Raw genomic sequence first — 25,618 nt, 5'->3', positions numbered from 1 at the left:
CAATGCCGAAAGAAGAGGAGGTAACTGAATCATAGAAGTAAAATTAGTTATCCAGTGCCGCCTAATTATTTTCTAAATTATAAAAATACATTAATTTTTTTAGTTAGTAGTTTTTCATGGGATCATCTGATAGCAAAAAACTTTTTGTTTCGATTTAGTCGGTAAATAATATTTTGTGTAAAATAATACAAGCATAATATTTTACAAAGTTATTGAAGTAAAATCAGATCCAAGGAAAAGGAAATATGGTAAATTTGATTCCAAATTTTCATTTTTATATTTTAAATGTACATATAGTGTCTAAATAATTATATTTTTCATTGCTTAAGACGAAAACTTCTTTGTATGGTAAGATTAATAAGGCTGTGGATTATGCAATCGGCAGACCGCAGCAATTAATGGTAGAGTGTCTCTAAGGGTTGGTGTTGATGTATTTTTAATTGTTAGATTGAACAAAGTATGGTTCATGATGGAAAAACATAGATTGTGGTAACCACATAGTTAATTACTACTTTTGCGAAAGAGTGTAAAGAATTTCAGGTTATGAACCAAACTTTTTCTTCTCGTGAGTCGATTCAGAAATATTAATTTCATATTTGAAATTTTTATGTAAACTTTTATAAATAATAAATTTAATGCGACCCTTATTCAAAATAATTTGAAATATTCCTCCATATTTTTTGTAAGAAAAGAAAGTTTTTAAAAGTTCTAGTAGCATATTCCAAGATACTTAAAAAGGTTTACGATAATATACTTCGTAGTTCTTGTGTACGCCCATAACTCAGGAAATCTAAAAGATAATATTCGGTGGTGTTATATCTTTTACTCGTATCTTCTTTCATGACAAAGATTTAGTAACATTTTCAGGAATTTTCGTCTTTTGGGACTAAACAGAGCTAATTATGTGGTTTCATTTAAATATTAATTAATATTTAAAAGTAAATTACTGTTCATGACGAAACTGAAACTAGCATAATATTAAAAAGTATTTTACTGTTGCAACAAAGTTCATTTTGCTTAAAAAAAGAAATAAAATTTTTATCATAGGTTTATTTAATATTTTTACACATAAAACTAAATTTAAATTGCGTCTGTATCTTGCTACTGTTGTTTATAAACGGTTTTATCAGTCAAGTGTGTCGAGACATTCTCGCATATATTGAAGGAACAGTTATAAAAACTGAGGGACAGCAGTTTTCACCGCTTAAAACATTCCTCAGCTGCAAATGTGTTTTTTTTTCTTTATTATGCTCACAGGGAGTTGTCTCAGGTTAAGTCTGTACTTCTAGGTAGCTAATGACTGTTGAAGCCTATCCTTCGCTCTTCAAAATGTTAAGATAAAAGTCTCCTATTGACAGCATAGTGAGCTGAGCTCCATCTTGCTGTAAAAAATGGCAGTTAATTTCATAATAATCAATGGAAGCTGAGGAATAAAATAATTTTCAAGCACGTTAAAATATGAAATGTTAATACTTCCTTCAAAAAAGTATGGTACTATCAGATATTGTCCACATCATTATATGTGGTAGGTGGTCCTGATTTTCTCATAAAAGTGAAATTTTCTATACACCAAAAGTTGAAGTTCCATTATTTATGACTCTGGTAAATGGCACACTTGGAGAAGAAACCTAATTCCCTTGATAGAAATATTGGGAAAACCCTAAAAGAAATTTGCAATAAGTTACATTTAAAGCCATGACCAGGTCAGAAAGCTCATCAACTTGATCAGAATTAAAGGGTTTAAACCCAGATCTTTTATCATTATTTTCTGAAGTGTTGAATAGCAAAGGCTCTGTGTAGACCTCTTGGTTGACTTAAGAGTAGATTACACACGGATACCTCAATACCATCAGTTATTTAATCAACTGGAAGGATGTCCAGATCGTATCAAATCGAGGACTATCCCAGTAAATATTTTTCCCTTCTGTTAAGAGTGTTATTACTGATTGGGCTTTTTTTACCAAAATTCTAAATGAATTTGTCTTTTATTATCAGTGTCATTTGCATTTGTATACCTATGCGTACAAGCATTACCAAACAAGTTTTCGGTTGAATAATCATGTGTGTCTGCCATTTTAAATTAACACTGCACCAAACAAAATTCTTTCTGAACTCATGAAAGTAATATCAACATCTACCAAATCTGCTCTTTGTTGACTAAAATAAAACAGCTGATTAGCCTTTACAATTACTTAATATACAGTGTTACCAACCTGTATGTTGGTAACATTGTGGTCACTTTGTATATCAAGGTTTTACTGTTATTAATGCTTTTAACCACAAATATTGAAGAAAACTTTTTTTGAAGAGCTTTTATGAATTTTATATTTAAAGTATAAACCATTATGTTCATTTTGTATTTATTCCTAGATGTATTGCCTTGTTTGAGAAACTTTGTTATTTTTTTATTCTTTTGAAGCATTTAAAGACTTAGTTCTTATTCAAGTTACTGTTCTCTTATCTTCGGGTACCACATTTACTTACCGTCAACCTGGACTACTTTGGTCCTTGCGGGGTTAGTTTGGTCCAACACGAAAATGTGGAAAATAGTTAAAAATAACGTGTCAAAATATTACCTTAAGTAACATGTTGCTAGTGTGTGATCATAGTTTTTTCTTAAATTTTTTTGTTTTGACACTAAACTTTAAAGTTTTCATAAGTGTAACCTAAACTAGTTTTTGGGGCTACTTTGTGCCAGAACCAAAGTAGCTTCTTACAAATACCTTTTTTTGCCACCAAATCTTTTAAAAAATTTGTTTAATAACATTCTGTTTCAAATTTTACTGTTATAAAATGTTATAATAATTGTTTTTGTTACAGTTGCTGAGGACATCATGACGAGAAATTACAAAAAAATGCAGGTTCTAGAAAGTATGCTAATTACAATGCTGATACCTTAGAAAGCTTGTTTGATGGATATATTAAGTTGAATAAGAACACAAACAGATGCAAGTCAGTATTATAATATACCTCATCTACCCAATAATAAATAAGCTTAAAACAAATAAGTTAAAAAAACATGGCCATCCCACAGTGTTTTCCAAAGAACATACATTTGAGGCTCATATCAAGTTGGCTGAATTTGGATTTCCAATTACTGATCTTGATTTGATATACTCCATTAAATACGTTCTTGACAAACAGGGGCATACAGAACAGTTATTTACAGTTATACAGTAAATAACTTTAAAAACAATTTCCCAGCACCTGATTGGGCAGCATTGTTTAGGAAACACCATTCAAACTTAACAATGCTCCACAGCAATAAATGAGTAAATGAGCAATAAATGCTCCACATAAAATGAGTAAGAGCTGCTATTGATGAAAAAATAGTCAGATTATTTTGACAACTTAGTTACTATCCTCAGTGATGTGCCAGATGAAAATATCTGGAACTATGATAAGACAAATCTACGACATGACCCAGGGTCAAGTAAGGTTACTTGTAAAATAGGACTAAAGTATGTAGAACTTATTACGGAATCTACAAAATCTTGTACCTCACTATTGTTTTGTGGAAATTGAACTGGAGACATGTTACCACCTTATGTGGTGTACAAGTCTGAATGCTTGTAGTCAACGTGGAAAGAGAGTGGACCTGCAGGATGTAGGTATAATAGAACCAAAACTTACTCACTAGATCTTGGTTGGGTACACTGACAATGTCACGCTACTTGTTCCAGGTCGTGCTGTGAAGAGCACCTGAGACTCATGTGAGCAATGCATCTTCATCAAAGTCTGGACAACCTTGGGCTGTCTCTAACCCTCAACAAGACAGAGATCATGGTTCTTACAAAGAAGCGTATTGATACCCTCCTCCCTTGGGGGTCGAGGCTGTGGTTGTCGAGATCAAGCCGGCCGTCATATACCTCGGTATGATGATTGATCAGAAACCCAGCTTTGCTGTGCAGCTATGTAGAGCCTCCAAGAAACTCGTGAGAGCCATAATCGTTCTCAGCTGGCTCATGATGATTTTCGGTGGACCAGCAAATGGAAGGGTAGCAGATGGCCACTGCTGATGTCCAGTGCATTCCGTCTTGAGATACAGGGTGGAATTGTGGGCCCCGTTAAGATTTGAGAGAAACCAGAGGCGGTTTGTGCAAGTGCAGTGCACCGCTGTCTTGCGAGTCGCTTCTGCATATCGGACAGTGTCCGAGCCTGCCGTTCTGGTAGTTGCCAGCATAATTCCCATTGCTCTTTTGGTAAGGGAGTGCCAGACGGCCTACATAATTCGTAGAAGAGAATCAGATTTAAAACTTTAAAAAGTAATTCTTTTTTGTTATTATTCTCATTTTGGTTGTTATTCAGTTTAGTGAATGTAATTACTATTTCAGTAATAAGATAATCTGTATGATGACCATACAACAATTTTCTCTCCTCCCTCATGATTGGTGTTTTACTTTCGAAAGTTGTTTATTAATGTTTAGTGGGTTATTCAGGTCACAGGCAGATGAAGACTGGGAGACTATCGCTGTGGAGGAATGGAAATGCACATCCCTTGCTGACAAGAGACCTAGGAACCCAAGACCAGAAGACAATGGACCGCAAGGCAAAAAGTGACCTGGATAGTCTTGAGCTAGGTGAAAACTGGGTGACGACCTTTTTAGGCTTGGATAGCAGGACTTGGCCTTAAGTGTTGTGTAAAATAGTTCTGGGTCGAGTCCTGGTAGAAAGGGAGGTGTGGTTTTAGCTGGTAGTTTACTGATGACGGTTTGATAAAAACTACCATTGGGAGCCCGGCACTCTTGTGTGCAAATGCATTTCCACCTCCTTCCCAAAAAAGAAAAAAGAAATATTATGTATATTTGTGAATAAACAAAGGGAAGGGTCCCAAGGCATTCCTATTGTCAATGGTTAAGTTAACAACCATAAAGCTAAGATTGTTTGATTTTAGAAAATATATTAAGTATAAAATATAAACAATCTTTCCATCAAGTGCTGCAATTATCAATGATAATTTTGTTGATCCAAAATTGAATTATTTTTCCATATTAGAATGACAAAATGATTTTTACTCGTATAAAAATCACAATTTCACTTCCCAACTCACTATAAATTCTCTTCTTGGAATATGCTTCCTGAAGATTTTACAAGACTATGACGTAGTCTTCTACAGAGTAGTATTGCATATGTTTCTGTTTTAAATTGTGCTTGTCTTAAATTGGCTTGGAAAGTTGGTTTATACTTGCTAATATTTGCTAGTTTCTGGAAATTCAAATAATTCATCAATATACCAACCGCTGTATCAATTAAACTCAAAAAACAACAACTTGCCAACACAGTAACAGAAAAACCTAAAAAATGTAATACCAATAGTTGACTTTTGCATCGTTCGGTTTCGTATTTTTAAATTATATTGTGCTTATAGCTTTAATATATGTAAAATATATAAATTTGGCATGTAAAATTTGTAAAATTATATGTAAATATATAAGTAAAAGTTGGTATGTTGTGTTTAATATTTTCTTATACATAATATATTTTTGTGAGTAGATTTTCTAAGATTGAATCCAGTGTTTTGTGTTACACTTTTGTGTTGTTTTTTTTTTGTCAGTGAGCGACTGTCCACCTGGTTTTCTGCACATACTGTTTAGTCATTTTTAGTGATTCATGTTTTTTTTTTATTATGCTGTGTGTTGAGTGTGCAGATACATGATAAAACACACACCAATAAACACTGCATGCCAGGAGTATACAAATGCAATGCAGTGACTTCACTAAAAATGCTTATTTACAGCAACTATCTTTCACTGATAAATTTCATAGTTAAGATGACTTTCCATCTGTCTGGATTTGAATTGCCAAGTTATCAATTTACTTTGGCTTATGAGACTTGGCATCAAGTTTTGTCACTTCTTGGCTAGACCACTCACAAAACTACTTTTTATCTAATTTCCAACTGAGACGAATAATAAATAAAACATTGAGAAAAAGGTATGTAAATGTATAAATATACTAGTACTCAGGGAATAATTTTTTTTTTATAGCAGAACTCTCTGATCATTTTAAGTAAAAAGTTATTTTCATACATTTTAAATAGATGGTTTGTGATGTTACTTTCAAGTATATCTTAAACAAGAGTTTACAATTATTTCAAATCTATGTAACAAATCCAGTCCATTTCCAATATGAGTCCATGTATAATTGGATTGTGAATAAAAACTTTTTTACTGAACCAGTCTCATTTACAATGTGTGTGTACACTTTTTTCTAAAATTAATAATAAGATGAAAATTGCAGCCAATTTATCAATTTCACCATTTATTAAAAAGCTTCTGTAAGATTTTAATATGTAGATGACATTTCCTTTTTACTCCACTTAACATTAAAATTTTACATGCAGCTGAGTATGACTTTTACATTGATTATGTTATCTCTTTAGTTTTTCTAATAATATTTAAAATTGTAATAAATTAACAGTTTACATAAGAGAATTGTGTTCAGATTTATTGAAAAATATTGTTTACAAAGCACAATTAAACTAGTGAACAAAACAATCACACTATAACAACGACATAAATTAATGGAGTTGTTAGTATATTTAATGTGCTGTTATTTACATTACAGAGAATTATATGATTTTGATAAAATAAGTTTTTGTCCTGTACACATTGGTTGTCGTTTCTGTTGTTACGCTTACGCAGAGTGACTAGTATTAAGTAAAAATTTCAGTTATTCATATTAAAATAAGTATTAGTAAGTAGAATTTATAAGTACTAATATTACTGAAATGTACAATTATTTTAGTATTTAGAGAATTATTTTATGAAAAAATACTTTCTTATATAAATGTTCATAGTACATTAAGTTATGTCCACAATATTTTTTTATACCAGTTTAATTTCAAAGTAAAATATTTTATTGAAATTACAGCTGGTATTTCATTTTTTTGTCTATAAATTAACATAAAGTATTTTTATTAACAATTTAAACAACAGTAAATTGTTGTTTAATGTTATATGTTTTCCATAAGGCTATCTATATTTTTTAAAGTAGCTTCAGCTTCTGCTTCTTGATCTTTATTCTTCATAGCTTTAGATATTTTTCGAGCTCCTTCATACCATAATTTAGCTTCAATATATTCACCTTTCTCCGTATAGAGGTTTCCTATTCTAATATAGAATACGGGTAGTTCAGAAAAAGTTGTTAGACGACCTAACATAACAGCATGTAGAAGATGACGCAGAGCTTTGTCTTTATCCCCATTGAAGTATGCAGCTTCTGCTAAGTTATGCAAGATAACCATTACCTAGAATTAAAACAAAAATAGTTTATATAGATGGACACAAAAATACGATCTCATAATTACCACTTTGTGACAAACAAGTTGTTTAGTAGAATAACATTTCAAATAATATGCCAGTAACATTCAACCTCTGTCACAGTATTTTTTATGATGAGATTGTGATCTGTCTTTTCGATTTGTTTTTCTCCATCCATTCTTAACATGACATTTAATGTGTAATTTATGAACTGATCTGAATGTATGTATATATATATATATATATATGTCAGAAGTAGTTAATCAGTCTGCTATTATAAATTCATGTAATATTATTAAAAATTAGGGACTATTTACTGATATGAAATATTCTGCACTTACAAGTATATTAACAAGGTAATATAAAAAAACAAGATAAGGTTTTTACCCAATCATAAGTTTAAGAATCATCACATTAAATATACAGTAATTCTTCTAGTGATGTTTACAAAGGTCGATGACTAAAGGAAAGAATAAGAGGTATGATTGGGGATATTGTTAGCATTATTATAGGACCTGAAGTTATTACAGTTGAAGAAGGATAGACAGAGAAAAAAAAGGTGGATAACCTGTTGACAGTATGAACCTTATGACAGTTACACGAAACAAGAGTTCTTTCTTGTTCACTTAGTTTAATCTTTGAAACCAGTAGTTATTTAAATGTATATTTTATTAGGTTAACTTTCACTAAGTTATTTTAAGGTTATATTCATAGTTCTGAGTTAAGGCTAAACCAATTTACAATAAGGATTAACTACTTTTAGATAAGTACTACTAAAGTTATTAAAAACTAAAATTGCATGTCTAAGACTAATTTCTTTAATGTTATTTTCCACCATTTAACTAGTTAAGGTCCATGTAGAAATTTATATTAAACCATTTTTAAGTATAGAGGTTTAAAATAAACAAAATACTTTTAAATGCATATTTAATCTCGTTCAATCTTTTCAATGCACTCTTTTTTGTTGAAGTGTTTTGATTAGTGTTTTGCCTTGCAATTTGTTTAGATATTTTGAGAATAATTACAGAGAATTTTCTCTTCATGAAAATTAAATTTGTCTGAGAAATAAATATTAATTCATTGTGTAAGTGTTCAAAGAAACAAAAAAAAAAAATGTAGGTTATATGTTTCAAGATTTATACTCTTTTTCAGTATACACCCACGATGCATTATGTTTCTTAATAAAGTATTCTAATTCTAACTAGTATTTGAATATGAGATTGCAGGAGCTATACAGTTCACATATTTTACAGTGGTAGTTGTTAACTACCATAATGTAAGCCACTACTAAAAGTTTGCTTTTCAATGAATTTAGTATTAGTTATGTTGATTGATAAATTAAATACAATAATTTTACTAATATCTAATGAATGGCAGTAAATGCCTCCTGGTCGAATGAAATTTCAACTGTTGCCAATTTTACTGCTAATTTTCATGATTATAATCATAAATTTGTAGTAGTTTAAATATTTTTTTCATTCCTTTACTCTTATACGTTTAATATTCAAATATTATTCAGCAAAAATGTTTTCTTGCATAATGATTTTGATTAGGAAAAATCTTTTTTTTTACACTGAATTTTCAGTTGAATGAATATAGAGTAACTGAAATTGTACTAATAGGTTATTTTTTTTACTAAAGCGAAAGAAAATTGGTTTTTCATTCTGGTGCAAAATAATTTGTAAAAATACAAGTGTGCAGTTAATTTTTAAAAAAAATTATTCAAATATTTGTTAGAATGTATTAAAGTTTCACTTTTATCAGTTTTGAAATTTGAATTCTATCAAATAAAAGTTAGACCAATAAAATATAGTAAAATGGTATATTTATTACACATTATTAATAAAAATGTGGAATAACATATTTTACCATATTCACAATCATTTAAAAGTTAGAAAATTACTTTATTATGACTGAAAAGTTTTCACCACGGTTATGAAGAACTTATTCCATCCTAGAAATATAAGTCTTAAGTTTCCTAATAAAAATACTTAAAATAATTTATTTTAAGAAAATTTACTTTAGTTTATGAAAGTTAAGTACAGATTAAAACTCTGTTTGCATTTTGGTTTTTATACTGTCTAATTCTAAGGCCAGGATTTAAATTTCTCATAAAATTTCACATTTGTGTAAGAAATTTATTTTATAATACAATGATGTGTCTTAAACATATCTGTGTTTAAAGGAGCTGAAAACACCAAAAAATGCATTGTAAACTTGTTAGGAAGTTGTGGTTTATTTTACACATTGTTTTATGCCTACGAACATAAAGAAAAAAATTTATACCTGAGGTATTTGAACAGACTTAACTTGACATGATAAATGATAACATGTTTCAAAACATTTCACAGCTTCTTTGTAACGTTGCTTTTCATGAAGTAATTTGCCGTACCAGAACAACGTATTTACCCATAATTTTGATGTTTCAATATCTGTCTGTCCTCTGTAATACTTTTTTTCCTGTACATCAAGGCATTTTCTGATAACAGATTAAAATTAACATTTTTTGACTAATTGAATATGGTCAACAAAGAAAAAATAAATTATAATATATAAAAATTTTAAATTCTCCACAGTCTTGCTACAGTGCTAATGATTTTTAATTGTGATTTTACATTTTTTACTTCTGAGCATCAAAGCAAATATTTGGCACATGACCATTTATTTTATTTTTTAGATATAAGTCACACACTGGTCTATACCCCACCCTGATTAACTTGCTCATCAACTGACCTGATTGACTAACTTACACATGCATTAATGTCAAGTGATCATCAATTAGCTGCAATACATAAATTCTGTAACTTTTGATTATACCTCAAATCAGTTGCTTGCTTGAATGTGCTCAACAGCCTGTTGGGGGTGCAGCATATTGTTTATAGCAAAATGAAAGTAAGTATCCAGACCAGAATATTTTGATAATTTAGGTCATGTGAATGTTACACAAAATATGGTTTGATTCTTTATTATCATATGAAGTCTATAAATAATGTAGAGACTAGTTTTTTTTTTTTTGGCAGCCAACGTGGTAACACTAAAGTTACTAGTAAACATATGGCTATATGAACAGCTGATTTATATTAGGCATTATTTTTAGTCTACTGTTGCCATGTGAAATGTAAACAGACTTTTTATGAAATGAGTTTTTGTTATGCATTACAAAAATTAGTGATACTATTATGAGCAACATTGTGCAATCAAGTTTTGTGTTAAACTCTCTGAGAATGCTACTGAAACTTTTTCAAAAGTGAAAAGGGTGTATGAAGATTATGCTCTGTCACAAGCCCAAGTTTTTAGGTGGTTTATAGCATTTTCAGATGACCAGGAATCTGTTCCAGATGGTTCATGCTCTGGTAGACCATTATCGTCAAAAAGTGACGACAGTGTGGAGCGAATCAGAGACTTGTTTTTGTCTTCAGGACTGACTGTAAATCAATATGTTTACCCAAGAAATACTTGAAAGACTGTGGAAAAGAGTTGCCCGCGTGAGACCAGCCATCAAAGACAACTGGATGCTGCATCATGACAATGCACCTTCTCACACTGTACTCTCAATTAATGAGTTTTTGGCAAAGAAAAACATTCCTGTAGTTCCTCAACCACCATATTCACCTGACTTGAGTCCCTGCAAATTTTTCCTCTCCCAGACTTTGAAGAACACCTCAAAAGACACCATTGTGGAACAGTAAAAACATTAAAAAATGTAACCAACCACCTGAAGGTTATTCCGGTTTTAGAGTTCCAATAGTGCAATGAAGAGTGGGAAAACAGTTTGAAGCATTGCGTGACTTCTCAAGAGAACTATTTCAAATGTGAATCCATATATAATTGGATTGTAAATAAAAAGTAAACCAGTCTCGTACTTTATTTACAGACCTCACATCACAGCAGTATTGATTAATAAGCCTCTTTTACAACATCCAAATCAATGAAGATATTAAAAGTTTAATTAAGATTTTTAATATCTAAATAAAACAAAAAGTAATATAACTAGTAAGATATTGAAAAAATTCTGAAAGACATCCAGAATTCAACATACAGCCTTTATCAGGAGTAAGCACATTTCGGCAAATGATTAAATTCTATAACTGAACTACAAAAGAACAATCAAATGTTTGAAATAGCAAATACTTATGAATAGTTAGGACCCTTCCACCATCAGTTCCAAAGATATATCAACATTATATGAGTGGAAAACTCATATCCTTCTCACATTCTTCATGAAAGCAATATAAAAGGTATATCTTCAGATCAATATACGCAGACAATATATGCTGTAGCCCCTCTACAAAGTCTTCCAAAATACTTGACATCGTGAAATAGTATCAAACAGTTCCACCTGCAGTCGAAGATGCTGGATTTAGAGGGATACAAATTATTACAAGTGATTTCAAAGTATTGGAGAGTGAATCCAATCAGATTTAGGTGCTGCCTACCTGAACAACTTATAAGAGATCATCCTAACAAAATTTTTCATCTTAGATGTTGTAAATCTTGAAATAACAGAGAGTACAATATTCAGCTGAGCAAACCCGAACAGAGCTCTGTCAGCAGAGGTGTTTACCCTTATCTGATGATTCTTCTAACCAGCAGACACGATACCAAGAAACCCAATTGGAGACAACTTGCATCAATGCTGTCATAAAAAATCAAGTGCTGTAGTTAATAATAATAATAAAAATTACTTACAAAAACAAGCACAAAAGAGTAATTAGAAAATTAACAGTATGATTTTGATTTGTGTCTTAGTTTTTATTATCTGGTTATTTTGTAATATGAAAGAGCATGCACATATATTGAAAAAATACTACTTTAAAGATTAGTGAGGATAGAGTTTATAAGGACACACTTTTAAAATACAGTTTTTAAGGATACAACTATACAAAAATTGTTTTTACTGACTGGATTCCATTGTACATGAAGCAGCATAATCAACTGTATAAAAGGCTAACTGTTTGATTCTACTTTATATTACTGGCAGAAACAATTACAACATGCACTCAAAAAATTATAACTAATTTTTTTAAATACAAGTATTATTTCTTTCAATTTTCAAAATGTTAATAATTGTCTGTGTGTTAATGAATCTCTTGGTATGTTTTTTTTGTAGACTAAATTGCTTATTGTTTTGATAGTTAACATAATATTAGTGCACTTTTTAATTTTTAGATATCAGAAAAGTTCTGCAGACAAATACTGTCTTAATGATAAGTTAATTTGTACAGTTTGTTTTGTGAAATTGTAATAGGCGTTGCAAGAAATATCCTAAAATATTTTTATTTTTTATAATAATTTAAAAAAGTTTGTAGAGTGTGAAAATTGATATACTTTGACAAAAAAAAACTCATTTTATCAACTTCTTTTGATGTTTATAAGTGCCACAGGTAAACTCTATACACTATAGAAGAAACACATAATTAAATTTGTACAAGATCTTTACAATTTGTGATAGTAACTATCTATGTACATGTATTATATATATGTATATGTATTTTTTTAAGACATTCTGTGAATGGAAACATACCTGAAAATTGTTTCTGCAGCCTCAAACTTATTGTTTTCTTGATATAATCGGGCAAGTTTCATGGAGAAGCTGATTACAATATTGTTAGAACAAGAATATTTAACAGATTTAAATTTTCTCAGTGCACTGATCACCACATGTTCAGCTTTTGCAATATCTCCTTTTTGACAGGCAATGCTAGCCAACATCTCATAAGCACAAGCTAAACCAGTAGGTAAACCATTTGCTTCTTCTCCGATTGAGATGGCTTTCTGTAAGATTTTTTCTGCTCTGTCTGTTTTATTTTCCTACTAACACAAAGAAATACAAAAACTTCAAAAACTTATCTTGCATTTATTCCTAATAAACTATTATATAAAATCTAGTGGGTAAGGGCCATAAATTTTGTAATTAGTGACTTGACATGAACCTCAGTACTGAAACTATCGTAATCACTGGTCTTGGAAGCAAGTTACTTCCAGAACAGCAGTGCAGCAAGTCCACAACCAATATGTGATATTCAGAATTAAAGCAATACCTTCATTTTTTCACTACAGGAACTGGCTCTGTAGTATAAATATTTGTACCTTGACTGCAACATATTGGGCTTTAGTCTACATATGAGTATATAAACTATGTGTTTGTTGGAATTTATTGGCTAATGGTAGTACCTGCAAAAATTAATACAAAAAAATATCAGAACAAATACTTGAAGTTTTGATTAAATGTTATCCAAAACAAAGTTTAAGTACATTTTAGAGAAGTGTAGGTTTTTTTTAAATAATTAATTGACTAATTCCATAATACGTGAGTTTTTTATTTGTTGACCAGCTAGTCTACATATTTTCCAACAAATTTGATAAATTCATGTGGATCCAGTTGATGAAAAATATTACTTTCTTCTCTGTGCTAGACAGAAAGGATAAATGTATACAAAATCAATATAAATACATTTACTTAAGTTTTTAAAACTTACAATTATATTGATATAATGGTCAAGTGATGAAGGGTTCACAAAGTACAGCATAACAATATGTTTATTTAGCTATATTTTCCCACAATTTATTTTTTGTTAATACTACATTATAAGTTGTTCCAGATGAATTGGAAATATCAAGCTGGATCTCATTTACAATACAATATATTCAATTTCAAACTGGAAGAGTAGGTAAATTTAATATATAGTTTAAAAATAAAAACTTACGTCAAGTGCAGTTTTAGCTGCAATAATTTTATTAATAATCTCTTTTGCTGCTTCATCCCCACTTAGCTTTTGAAAAAATTCCTTTGCCTGATTCTCTACTGATCCACTAGCTAACATCAATGCTGTTAGATTTACAGTATGATTTAGATTGCAGTTACTGTTTAGATTGCAGTATGGTTTATCACTACAAATGTTCTTACTTAATTTTGGATCCATTGCTTTCTGAACCTGTAAACTAGAATAGGTTACTGAATAATTAGAATTTATTCTTTTTATTCCCCAAAAAAATGCAATTGCTGTTTGTCTTGAAAACATTATACTTTGCTGAAATTTTGGTTATGCACCATCATTTATGTTGCATTTTATTTTACTCATAATTTAAGCACTTATAAAAAATATTTTTATATAATGTAATTTCATTTTTTGGCAATTGTACAACCGAATTGTGCTTGTCCAAATAAACTTATTATTTTTCTTTTACATCTAATTAAGTTGTAAACACTAAAATAATTATTTTAAATAATGGGATAAAAATATAATTTTATAAATGTGAATTTATGTTAATATTTTTTATTAAGTATGGTCCAATTTATGATTTTTTTTTTAATTAGACTATGTTCGTAAATTTGTATTTTAAGATTTCACTTTTTGTTTATCAATTTGAAACACACAGGTGCTTCATTCATGCTAATGTATGTGTTTTTGTTTTTTTTTTTTTATTGTGCTTTAATCATTTTTAAACAACATATATTTAAAAGTCAAAACTTTTGTGAGAGTGTTTATTTTAATATTATATTTTTGTAAATATCTGTTTAATGAAAAGGAAGAAAACATTATTTCCATGCCTTCTGAAATCACTACGTAATCAGCTGTTAATTACTATTTATTACTCAGTTAATTCATCACATTTATACTTGGCATTTTTCAAATATTAAAATCTGCATTCTTTTGATTAGAATGATGTTAAGAAAGATATTTATTTCTTTATAAAAGGCTCATCCGTCCCATTGCCTAAACCCAGAAAAACTTGAAAAACAAATATAAACATTTTTTACTTAATTTGTAAAGAAAAGAAATGGGTTTTAATCTACATTTAAGACAGAGTCTGTACAAGACTATATCCAATTTACATGTCATATGTCTAATCCTCATTTCATTGGGTTATGGGGCCCAATGAATTTTTTTTAATGTAAAAAAAAAAATTTACATTAAGAAGCTGGAAACAAATCTAATATTTCACTTTATATAAAAAAATGTTAAAGTAATACATAATTTTACCTTTGTAGAATATTACTTCTGGCCTTCTACCATGCATGTTATATATGATTGACCCAGTGCAAGTTGTCAAGTATGGTACTTTCGTATTATTTTCCAGTAGTAAAGAGAAATCCCCTAAATCTTCAACATTAATCCAATTTTCCTATCATATTTCTAATAATAAATTTTATCAAATATTTTTAAACCAAAACATTTCCATTGTAGGATTGAAGTAACCGTTATTTATTCATATTTTAACAGCATTAATAAAACCTTTTCGAAAAATAGGTGCTTGCAAGCCTAATTTTTTTTTTTTTTTTTTAAGATATATTTCACTGTAAAATACTTACCAATTGATGCAAACTAATTAATTTCTTTTAAACCAGGAATCCTAATGAACGTTATATTTATTAATATTATTCAGCAGTTCTAAGTTGTTTCTACATTTCTGGCCCATTAAAACCTTCTCATAGTAGTATTATACCTACAAAAAAATTTTGCTATTAAAAAAAAAGCAGAATTTTTTCATGTGTGCTGTTTATGATGGTATTGTTTATGTTTACTTACTTAAAGGACTATAAATTGATTATTTTCATAATCTCCTCTTTCCTAAGTAAAATTAAATTTGAGAAACAGTAAAGCAGTTTTTGCTTAAATATTATCACCCTTCATATTCATTTACGTACTTAAAAGCTATTGTATATAAATATATTAGAAAAGTTGTTCTTCAGGAATTAAGATAATGGGTAAGATATACAGTATTCAGGAGTTTTTATTTAGTTTGATTATATTCAAAAAGTATTAAACATTTAATGTATACTTTTCATGTGTTTGTATTGAGGCAATACAAGATCCTGTAACCACTAATATGAATGTTGCTGAACTCTCCTAATTGTCAAGTGCTGAATTTAAAAAAAAGAAAAAAAGTAATAATATTTGAGGCTTAAATAACTATATTATTTCACCAACTGAGTTAAAATTGTTTTCAAATCCAAAAGACAATCTCCAAAGCAGTCCAGTGGCAGCTCAACCATCTAGATGGTTCTTAGCTCAAATACTGGTCAGCTTTGACAATTTTCATACACTATGAAATTTGTTACTGATTCAAAAACCACTGTTTGGTCATTAACCCCTAGTTGCGATAATGAATAAATTAAAATTACTATTTAATCATTTTAAAATTTAATTCAACTTAAATATTGATATTACCAGTGTACTCGGTTAATTTTTAATAAACACACTCTCATGATTCTTATTTATTCCCCAGAAGTTTATATAGATTACTTCAATTAAACAATTTAAAGTATTCAATATTTCAAGTTAAAATATTCTACATTTATGAAGGTATAACAGTTTCATAAATCGTATTTATATAAATTAATTTAGCATTTATTACTCTGTTTAAATGCTTTACCTTAATTTACATAATTGGTTGTTTTCTTGAGATTCACGGAAATCTGTAATTTTCATTTATTCCATAATATTTGTTACAAATATTATTTGTAACAAATGTAAACATTCTACAGTGATCGCCAATTACTGTGATCACAACCTTTTCTAAAAGTCGACTCGCCAATAGCCTGATTGACAAACCAGAATATTGAATACATTTTTTAACAGGACTTGGTGATGCTATGTAAGAGTTGTCATTCATTTGTGTGGATCATTTAATTTTTTAAGTATCTTTTGCATTATTCTCCCAGGGAGTTTAAGTGCTATAATTGTTTATTGAAAATTATTATTTAATGTACTTATTTATAATTTATAACATTAACCATCCTTAATCTATTTATGTAACTGTAATTTACTTCTGTGGATGCTGCTGGCTGTAATAATATTAATGACTAGTGAGTAAGTGTTTCAACAAGTTTTTAAATTTCCTGAACACAGTAGAATATAACTTCCATTTAAATTTTGTTTTATCTTCATTAATTCATCATATCGCTATCCCAGTTTGTACACCAAATTGATTCTAAGGACAAAACAGCTGAATTTTACAATTGAAAAGAATTCTACATAATGTTTGTGTGTAACACTTAGCATGAAACGACTTTACATCTTTCTGATAAAAATGATCATTGGTGATACTATGTAATAGTTGTAAATCCGAGATTGGTTTATGAATAGGTGGAAGAATAGATGGTTTAAGAAACATTCCTTTACAAACGGCTGCTCTATTCATTTACTGCTGTTATTAATGCACACAAGTACAAAATTTTGTGTGGGCATTGGGAATGAGTGAATGTACAGTAACAGACTGATTAAATTATCTCCGTGAAGTTTGCACCGCATCTTTTCTGAGAAATCAGAGGAAATTTTGAAGGTCTAATTTATCTATAGAAATAGTTCAGTCTTGTTACTGGCAATATAAATATTATGAGGTAGAATATACCCCCAGCAATGGGTCTTTGGAGATGTATGTTGAAAGAAAAGCAGCTGATCCCGACCTCACAGCACAGGCTGTTCTAGGGATTATTCGGGAATGTATTAGGTTGGATACAACTATTATTTCTGATGTAAGTCAGTCGTACAATATTATTCTCCAGTTACCTGGTACAGATTTCAAACATCAAACATATAACTGTAACCCTTTCTTACAAAAGATGAACACATACTCAAAGATGTGGCAGCACAACATTTAGAATAGAAAAAAGTGTGGGACCTGCTAAGCAGGATGCCGATAGAAATGACAGAGTGACAACATTAAACAATAAATGGAATAGCACCAATAAAAGCAGTTTCATGAGTGAGAGAGATGACGTGTGAGGTTGTTTGCCATTCGATTACGTGTTCTATTTTTGCCACTCTAATGCCTGCTATATTGCTGGCCGATTTCAATTCAGTTCATATAACCTTTCGGCTGAAGATTCTCATTTTTTTATTTATTCATTTACTTTAATATTAACAGCATACAGTCTTCCAGCATTATGGAAAGTCTTCAATTTGTATTCTTTTTACTTAATTCAGAAAGTAATTTTTGTATCAAAATATTTATTCTTTTTATTTGACAGAATATTTTAAACCTTTTTGAGTAAGTTTAATTCTTTACTCACACTAAATTCTTTGAAATTGTTTTTGCTTTGTCAAAACAGATGCATCTAATTCAACTTCTCTTATAAACAGATTTGTTTTATTTATTTGCAGATGCGGATATTATCGATAAAATTTAATATAATGAGTCCTTTTTACTTTAATTCTTTCTTTATACTTGTGCAATATATAATCCCTAAGCTTAATGTCAGTAGTCATCCCCCAGTTTATGAAAAAGATACAAAAATCTTTGTATGGAACTGTGCGCTTCACAGTTCCAGTGACATAGTGTTTGTCTGTTGTGTGCATGCACACATAGGAAGCTGCATGTGAGGCTGCAGAGAGAGAGAACACTATTGCTCCTGCAGTGCCAACCCTGGCTTGCTGATGGAAGGTGGTTTTTTTTTTCTCTACATGTGTATGGAACATTCTTGTTCGTTCCTATTTTTACTTTAGTTGATGGAAGGAATACGAAAGTGGTTTAGTTGTTTTTTTAGTAGTGATCAGAAGGTGACGGACGGAAAGCAAGGGCTCTATTGCCAAATCTGTCCAAAAACATGCTGGAAGGGTGACAGAGAAGGTAGTAATAAAAACTAATTATATATTTGTTTCTGTGTACATAGAAATATAAATTAAGCACTATTGGACTATAGTGTTTTTAAGCAGTCATTTTATTAAGTTATTATCTAATAATACTAAAAAATAATATCTGTATTGACATTTTATTATTTATTGGGTTAAACCGAATATGGTTTTTAAGCACAATGTGCTTATGTTTATTTGTTTGTTAAATAGATAAAAGCTAAATATCTTGTGCATCAAAAATATGGATTTTTGTCAGTTTTTTGATATTGTTAGGTTTATTTTTCTTTTTTCATCATTTCTTAAATTTTCAAGTCTGGACATTACAAGTTATCATAAAAATTCATCTAAATTCTATTTACTCTTTGTTCATCCTTCTTGATCATATTTTACGTTTCTAAACTGTATGTCAATATTTATTTCTTTATATTGTATCCAATTTATTTAACCATAACAGTCTTGTTCTGATGCTCATCATGGGATTTTTGCAGAAACATTTTTGATAGAGGATGGAGTTGGGGGTTGCAGTCATGGTCCTGTGCCCATAGCTGCAACCCTGAACCTGCAAGTCCAAGTGATTTTCTATCTAGGGTTTCTTCCCTTAGCCTCTGGACAGCCAACTCCTAAATTGCAAGTTAGCAGGACTAATTTTGGATATTACTTTCCAAAATTAGTCTTTGATAAGAGTAATGTCACATGGGTTACTACCGCTTTATGAGTTTTGATGGGGTGCCATCAAAATGAAACCCAAACCAATGACTAGTTTAAATCAATATGCAAGATATAAAACAGTTCTGGCTACCATATGCTGATCTCCATCGCAGAGTGGTAAGTTTCTGACTTTCATCCAGAGATTCATCCAGATTTAATCACAGTCAGGTATGGCATTTTTGGCATGTACTAGAAAACCATTTTTATTGTGTTTTATTTAAAAATTACACAATTCTACAAAAAAATGTTATAATTTATTATAATATGATAATTTTTTTATTATTATATATGGCATTTGGTTGTTTCAATTAATAATAAATAGATTCATTTATTTACAGTATGCAATGTAAAACCTCTGGTGGTGGACTTATCCAAAAGATTGCCACATTTTTTTCATTATGAAAAAAGTATGAATATTATTTTCCATACTTTTAGTATATTAATTACAGTTTTGTAGAATATTACATACTATCCCTCCCCTGTTCTAGAGTCCTATTAGGAATGTGTTGCATTTCACAACATGAGAGATCAAACTTCTCTAGTTATTTTATTCTTTAAAAAACATTCAAACTATTATATGTCATCATACATCATATTATTTTTTTTAAATTACCATGAAGTAAAAAAAAATATATTCAAAAGGTTATGTAGTTTAAATTTGTAGACTGTTTATTATGCTCGAAAAATATTCTTAAATTCCTTTCCCTAATGTATTGAAATGTTGGTCAGGGCAACTCTAAACTGTTTTTGTTTTGCTGAGGATCATCGAAACTGTTCATATGAAAACACCAGAATAATTTCTAAGTCTTTTAATAGGATACAGATATGCACTTTTTCTCGATAACATATAACAATAACATATCACACTTTTCAATAACTGATGCAATAATTTCAAACCCTTCAGAATGAATTACTTTTAATTTTGTTACTTTTTCAAGAAGATATTTTAAAGTAAAATAAGAATAAATGTTTATTAAATGTTAAAACAATAAATAATAAATATTGTGCGGAACAATATATGAATTGCACTAACATACATTTTATATAAAAAGTGACTATTTGTCTGAAATTAATAAAGTAATGAAGAACTATAATTTTTTAGCTTGGTCTGATGCAAGATGTAATAAATTACTAAGAGTATGAGTCAAGGTGCTTACATTCACTCCTCTGCTTCATCGGGTGCCAGAACTCAAGAACTGGCACTGGTATAGTATTAGAGTTTAATATAATTTTTTTGTCTTATGAGCAATGAAACAGTCATCTATTTCTGGATTTATTAATCCTTAGTACATTTCAAAGATTGTGGATGTGCACAATATTACACACCATAAAGCTATATGGATCAGATCATTTATTTGTCATTACCTAACATTTTTTTCTATTAGAATTTCACTCGCTATTCCATCCAGTTTCTACATATTATCAGATTTTTACTATATATCCCATTCAAGCATAGATTTATTTGAAGATCTGGAAATAATTCCATTATTATTTATTAATTGTACTGCTCTTGTGACTTTGCACAGAATTTTACGATACAGTTTACAATAATTTGCAAGGATTAAAGTTTTACAATTTTGTTTTTTAATTTCAGTCAATTTTTTTTTATGTCTGCATGAAATGTGAATTCCTAAAATTCCACCCATTCACCTTTATTGTGAACATCTACTAAATTGAAGAAGTAGCCACTCATTTACTTTTTTTAAATAAATATTTATACTGATTTTACCTAAAAATGCATCATAACATCTGCAGAATTGTAAATCCCTGACCAATCTGAGATTAGCAAAAATCACTAAAAAAATTTTCATCTAACTGGTAGAGCAGTTTGTGTATTACAGCATTTAAAATTGTAATAAGTATAATGTGTAGATAATTCTTTTCTGTACTGTTTAAGAAACTGATATTCAATTGTCCTACATCAATAAGTGTTTAGAATAATTTCGTTTGAAATTCCCTATACTATATAGAGCATTAAATTTCTGAATAAAAATCTGAAGAAACTATTAGCTACCTGTATAATTTTCTAACTTTATTTCTTCCTTAGTCTATAAACCAAGAATAATCTCTCATACATGTTGTCAGAAACTGTGCAAATGTCAGCATTCAGAAATTCTATAAAATCTTCAACGTAATTCTTTCTTGTAAAATGAAATTCATGTTTTATTAAATGCCTGATTTTCCCCTAATAATTGAAGATGAGTAAAACAAGAAGCAACTGAGTTATTACAGATTTGAAATCATCTTCCAGATGAAGGTCACATGCTCTTTCTTCTTCCATTGCTTAAGGTTTCTCCTCATTTCCCCTATACTATGGTAACAGTACAATATTGAATTGTTCCTTTTTTCTTTCCAGGTCAACATTTCACCAACTCATCTTATGTATTTATTGCATTACTCTGGTGCACATAAGAAGTTATCTCACATTTGAAATTTATTTTACATAAAATATTTCCCTAATTTTCCCACATGTTCAAAAATTTTTAAATATTACCACTAAATTTAAATACAGACTTCACCTTAAATGAATTATATGTCTAAATTACCTGATAAATCTGTCATCTTGTTAGTAGGCAGTTGTCCTGCAATCCTTCTTTATGAAAATCTTCTACTTGAAGGTCTTCTGAATGTCTAATGCATTTTCTCCAGTCATCTATTGTTATACAGTTTATGCATCTTCCAATAATGCTTTTACATCAAGTATCTGAAATATATTGTATCTGGCTGCCATTTCATCTTTTTATCTGTGCACAAATTAGCTCGATTGGGTTTTACTGGCATTAGTAGTCAAACGATTTCATGTCCCATTTCTGTTGCAGTGTCATCAAGCTCATATTATTTGTATTTTTTTCTGAGTTCATTAACAACAGACAGTAATTGGGAAATTGTGAACAAAGTATTTGTGGTATTTCCTTCTCCTCTAACCATGAAACAATTTCCGCCTTTTTGTTCCCTGACACTTCTAATAATGCAACTGTATCCAATATGACTTCCCAATCAGTTTCAACAGTATCTCATTTTTTTCCTATTGGTTTTAAAAATATTCCTTTATAATATTTCCTTTTTCCCCATAAAGATTACCTATAAAGCCATTGATCAGTTCTTGCTGGGAAGGAGACTAAAATATTACTTAAGGTTCCTACTTTACTTTTAAAGTAGAATATAATCCTTACTTTAGTGATTACCCTTATTTTAGTGACCCTTTGTATCCTTATGAGACTCGCAGATCTAAGTTTTTATAAATTTAATATAAATTTAATGGAAATCCATAGATACCACTTAACTACTGATGGAACTTCTGAATCTCTTGTACTCATTATTACACAGCATAACTATTCACTTTTTTTATTTATCAATATATATAACCACTTTATGAAACAAATGTTTTTAACTAATTGCGTACATATAGTATATATAATAATTTCAAAAATTTAATAAGTAAATAAGTAGTAATAGTATAATATATAATATTTATGATAATAAATACAATATTGTTTTATACATATCAGATTATACTAATTAATTTCAAACTTTTCAAACCCTTTAAATCATGACAGGACTCACAAGCCCTATTTCTGAAAACATATAACAGATTTCTCTAAAATTATTTAATTTTTTTTTTTTTAATTTTGTGGGCATAGAAAAAAGAAAATGCAATGAAAAATTTGAATTTAAAAAAATACTTAGGTCAGGATTCAAAGGGTTAAATATCAATTGTCAAATACAACTTTCTCAAAGCTACTCCCCACAAAGCTTTTTCAGCGTATATATAGGCTCTCTCCCAAGAAATAGCACCATGGAAAAAAGGGAAAAAGTTAAGAATTAAATTCCAAAATTGAATCCACTTTACTGTGGTTAAAACACACAGACTGCTTTCCTTAGATCAAGTAAAAAAAAAAAAAAATGATTTAATGCAGGTTACTTTCTTGTCATAAGTAGCTTACCACAGGTCACTGACTGCTGTTAACATTAAACTAATCATTTTTTCAGGAATAGATGAGATCTAGAATTTCAAATAAGGAAAAAGTATTTCCATTTACTAGTGTTGGGTTTAGAATGGTATTAATTAAACTTAAGATGTATTTGATAATTAAAATATTTATTTCATTTCATTTTAAAATTTTACACATATGTACATACTTTTTAAAAATATATACAGAATATGTGTTTTATTTTAAATACCTATAAATGAAACAATTTATATATCCATACAACAAAACTAATTTAACAAATTTATACAATGTGATTCGCATAAATTACTATAAAAATACAATGGATACAGTACACAAGAACATTTTCTTAAATAAAATAAACAAGAATATACTACACAATTTTAAGTTTCCATACAAATTGTATGCAATCAACAGTTTTATCTTGTATTACTATTGTGTTAACAATAAAGTAATTTGACAAAATGTTTTACTATTCATCAAATTACTTGGAAATTTAAATATTTTCTTCCATTTAATATAATCTTGGTTCATATTTTAACATTACATTTAAGGCAGCTGAAACATGGCAAAACATTAAATATAAGATTTTTATTGTATACAATAATGCTTTTTTATATATTATTTTACGATTATTTAATATCAGTTATTTACAAATAAACATACTGCAATATATTATCTACATTACTCTAAACACTTTTGTTTTTAAAGTTATTCAACATTATTAACTACTAGGACACTTCAACATAATGAATTTTCATAACATTTATAGATACTTTAAAATTCACTTGTGATACTTTCTAAGTACACTTCTCCTGCCTATAATTAAATTTAAAAAAAAAATCACAGATAAGTCGCAGAATATCACTGATAAAAAATTTACTTATTAAGAAGCATATGAAAGGATATAGAACCGTTTCAAATTAGAAAAATGTTATTAGAAATACTGAAACTTGATAAAAAAATTTAGAGAAAGTATTCAAATTTAAAATTAAAATATAAATATTTAATAAAAAGAAATAATCTTTTATTTATAATTAGCAAAAGTTCAAGATCTGCACTAAGCTATAAATCATGGAAATATAGTTCATTGAAAGACACTGTTGTTATAATATGGTCAGAAAGAATACTCATATTTTAAGTGATCATTTATACTTGTTAAGCTGTAACATTAACAATGTGTGCATAAATGATGTGTTAGTCTTAATGAACATGCTTAAAATACAAAATGTGGGAAAAATGGGATAATAAATCTTATTTTGTTTATTTTGGTACAATAAATAAATTAACTGGATGGTCTTTTGAATAAAAAATAATTTTTGTACTTGTATAATTTTGTAATGAAAAAAGAATTAATTTTTAATTAAATATATTAATTGTTTTCTTTTTAAAAACTGTCTAAAACAAACTTACATGAATAATTTAACACAAAAAGATTGCTGAGTTATTTTATAATTTTAGCATTGAGATTCTCTTATACATCCACATACTAAGTCACATCCACATTTGTTCATAAAGTAAATAATATTACTTGAATTTCTTAAAAACAAATCAATAAGTATAACTAATAATAAATAAAAAGTAATTCATAATTATAAGTAAAACTTGGATATGGTATCGAATTACTTTATTAAAATATGACAGGTATAGTTCATGAAGGTTGAGTGCTATTAAAAAACATTTTTATGAAGAAATAAAATTTTTTATCAGTGTATATTACATTATATTATCTAGTTGTTACAGTACATGTAAGTATACTTCTGATATTAAATTAAAATAAATATTTTTTGTTATAATATTTATTAATATATATTTTTTTTTTATTAATATTTGTTTTACTGATGGATAGTTTTTTGTCCATGAAGAACTACAAGCATATCTTTCTCTCAGTATCATAATCCCTAGGACATAATAATAATAGGACATAATCCCTAGAATCTTGAATAAAAAAGAAACTGACTATATTTAATTACAGTTAAAATATATGTTTTTAAAACCTGTAAGAGAGTTGTGTCTTCCTATTATTTAAATTAATATATATTAATTAAAAACAATTTCTCCTTTTCACAGTAATAGAAAAGGGTCCTTATAATATGCATTGTGGTTCTTCATATTAAAA

The 25,618-nt window shown here is 28.9% G+C and overlaps 2 protein-coding genes and 1 long non-coding RNA gene across 3 annotated transcripts in view; 1 reads left to right on the top strand and 2 right to left on the bottom strand.

Annotated features, from left to right (window-relative positions):
* The first annotated feature begins 377 nt into the window (after positions 1-377).
* LOC142319217 (uncharacterized) lies at positions 378-6,101 on the top strand. Its single transcript, XR_012755138.1, has 3 exons — positions 378-565; positions 2,821-2,952; positions 4,440-6,101. It is a non-coding gene; the product is annotated as an uncharacterized LOC142319217 (long non-coding RNA).
* A 333-nt stretch (positions 6,102-6,434) lies between these two features.
* On the bottom strand, positions 6,435-15,710 carry LOC142320249 (tetratricopeptide repeat protein 19, mitochondrial-like). The gene is made up of 5 exons (XM_075357950.1): positions 15,577-15,710; positions 13,970-14,204; positions 12,787-13,073; positions 9,549-9,741; positions 6,435-7,249 (listed from the first exon to the last, which is right to left on the bottom strand). The coding sequence occupies exons 2-5, from the start codon at positions 14,183-14,185 to the stop codon at positions 6,956-6,958; spliced, it is 990 nt and encodes a 329-aa protein (XP_075214065.1). The 5' UTR covers positions 14,186-14,204; positions 15,577-15,710; the 3' UTR covers positions 6,435-6,955.
* Positions 15,711-22,898: 7,188 nt separating this feature from the next.
* Positions 22,899-25,618, bottom strand: part of LOC142319216 (sodium/potassium-transporting ATPase subunit beta-2-like) — a 121,737-nt gene continuing 119,017 nt past the window's right edge. Inside the window, exon 8 of the transcript XR_012755137.1 lies at positions 22,899-24,057. The gene's annotated coding sequence lies outside the window, so the exon portion shown is untranslated. The remainder of the gene's footprint in view (positions 24,058-25,618) is intronic.

Source organism: Lycorma delicatula, chromosome 2 (genome assembly GCF_047948215.1).
Source record: "Lycorma delicatula isolate Av1 chromosome 2, ASM4794821v1, whole genome shotgun sequence".
NCBI lineage: Eukaryota > Metazoa > Arthropoda > Insecta > Hemiptera > Fulgoridae > Lycorma > Lycorma delicatula.
This window is presented reverse-complemented; position numbering and strand designations above follow the sequence as displayed.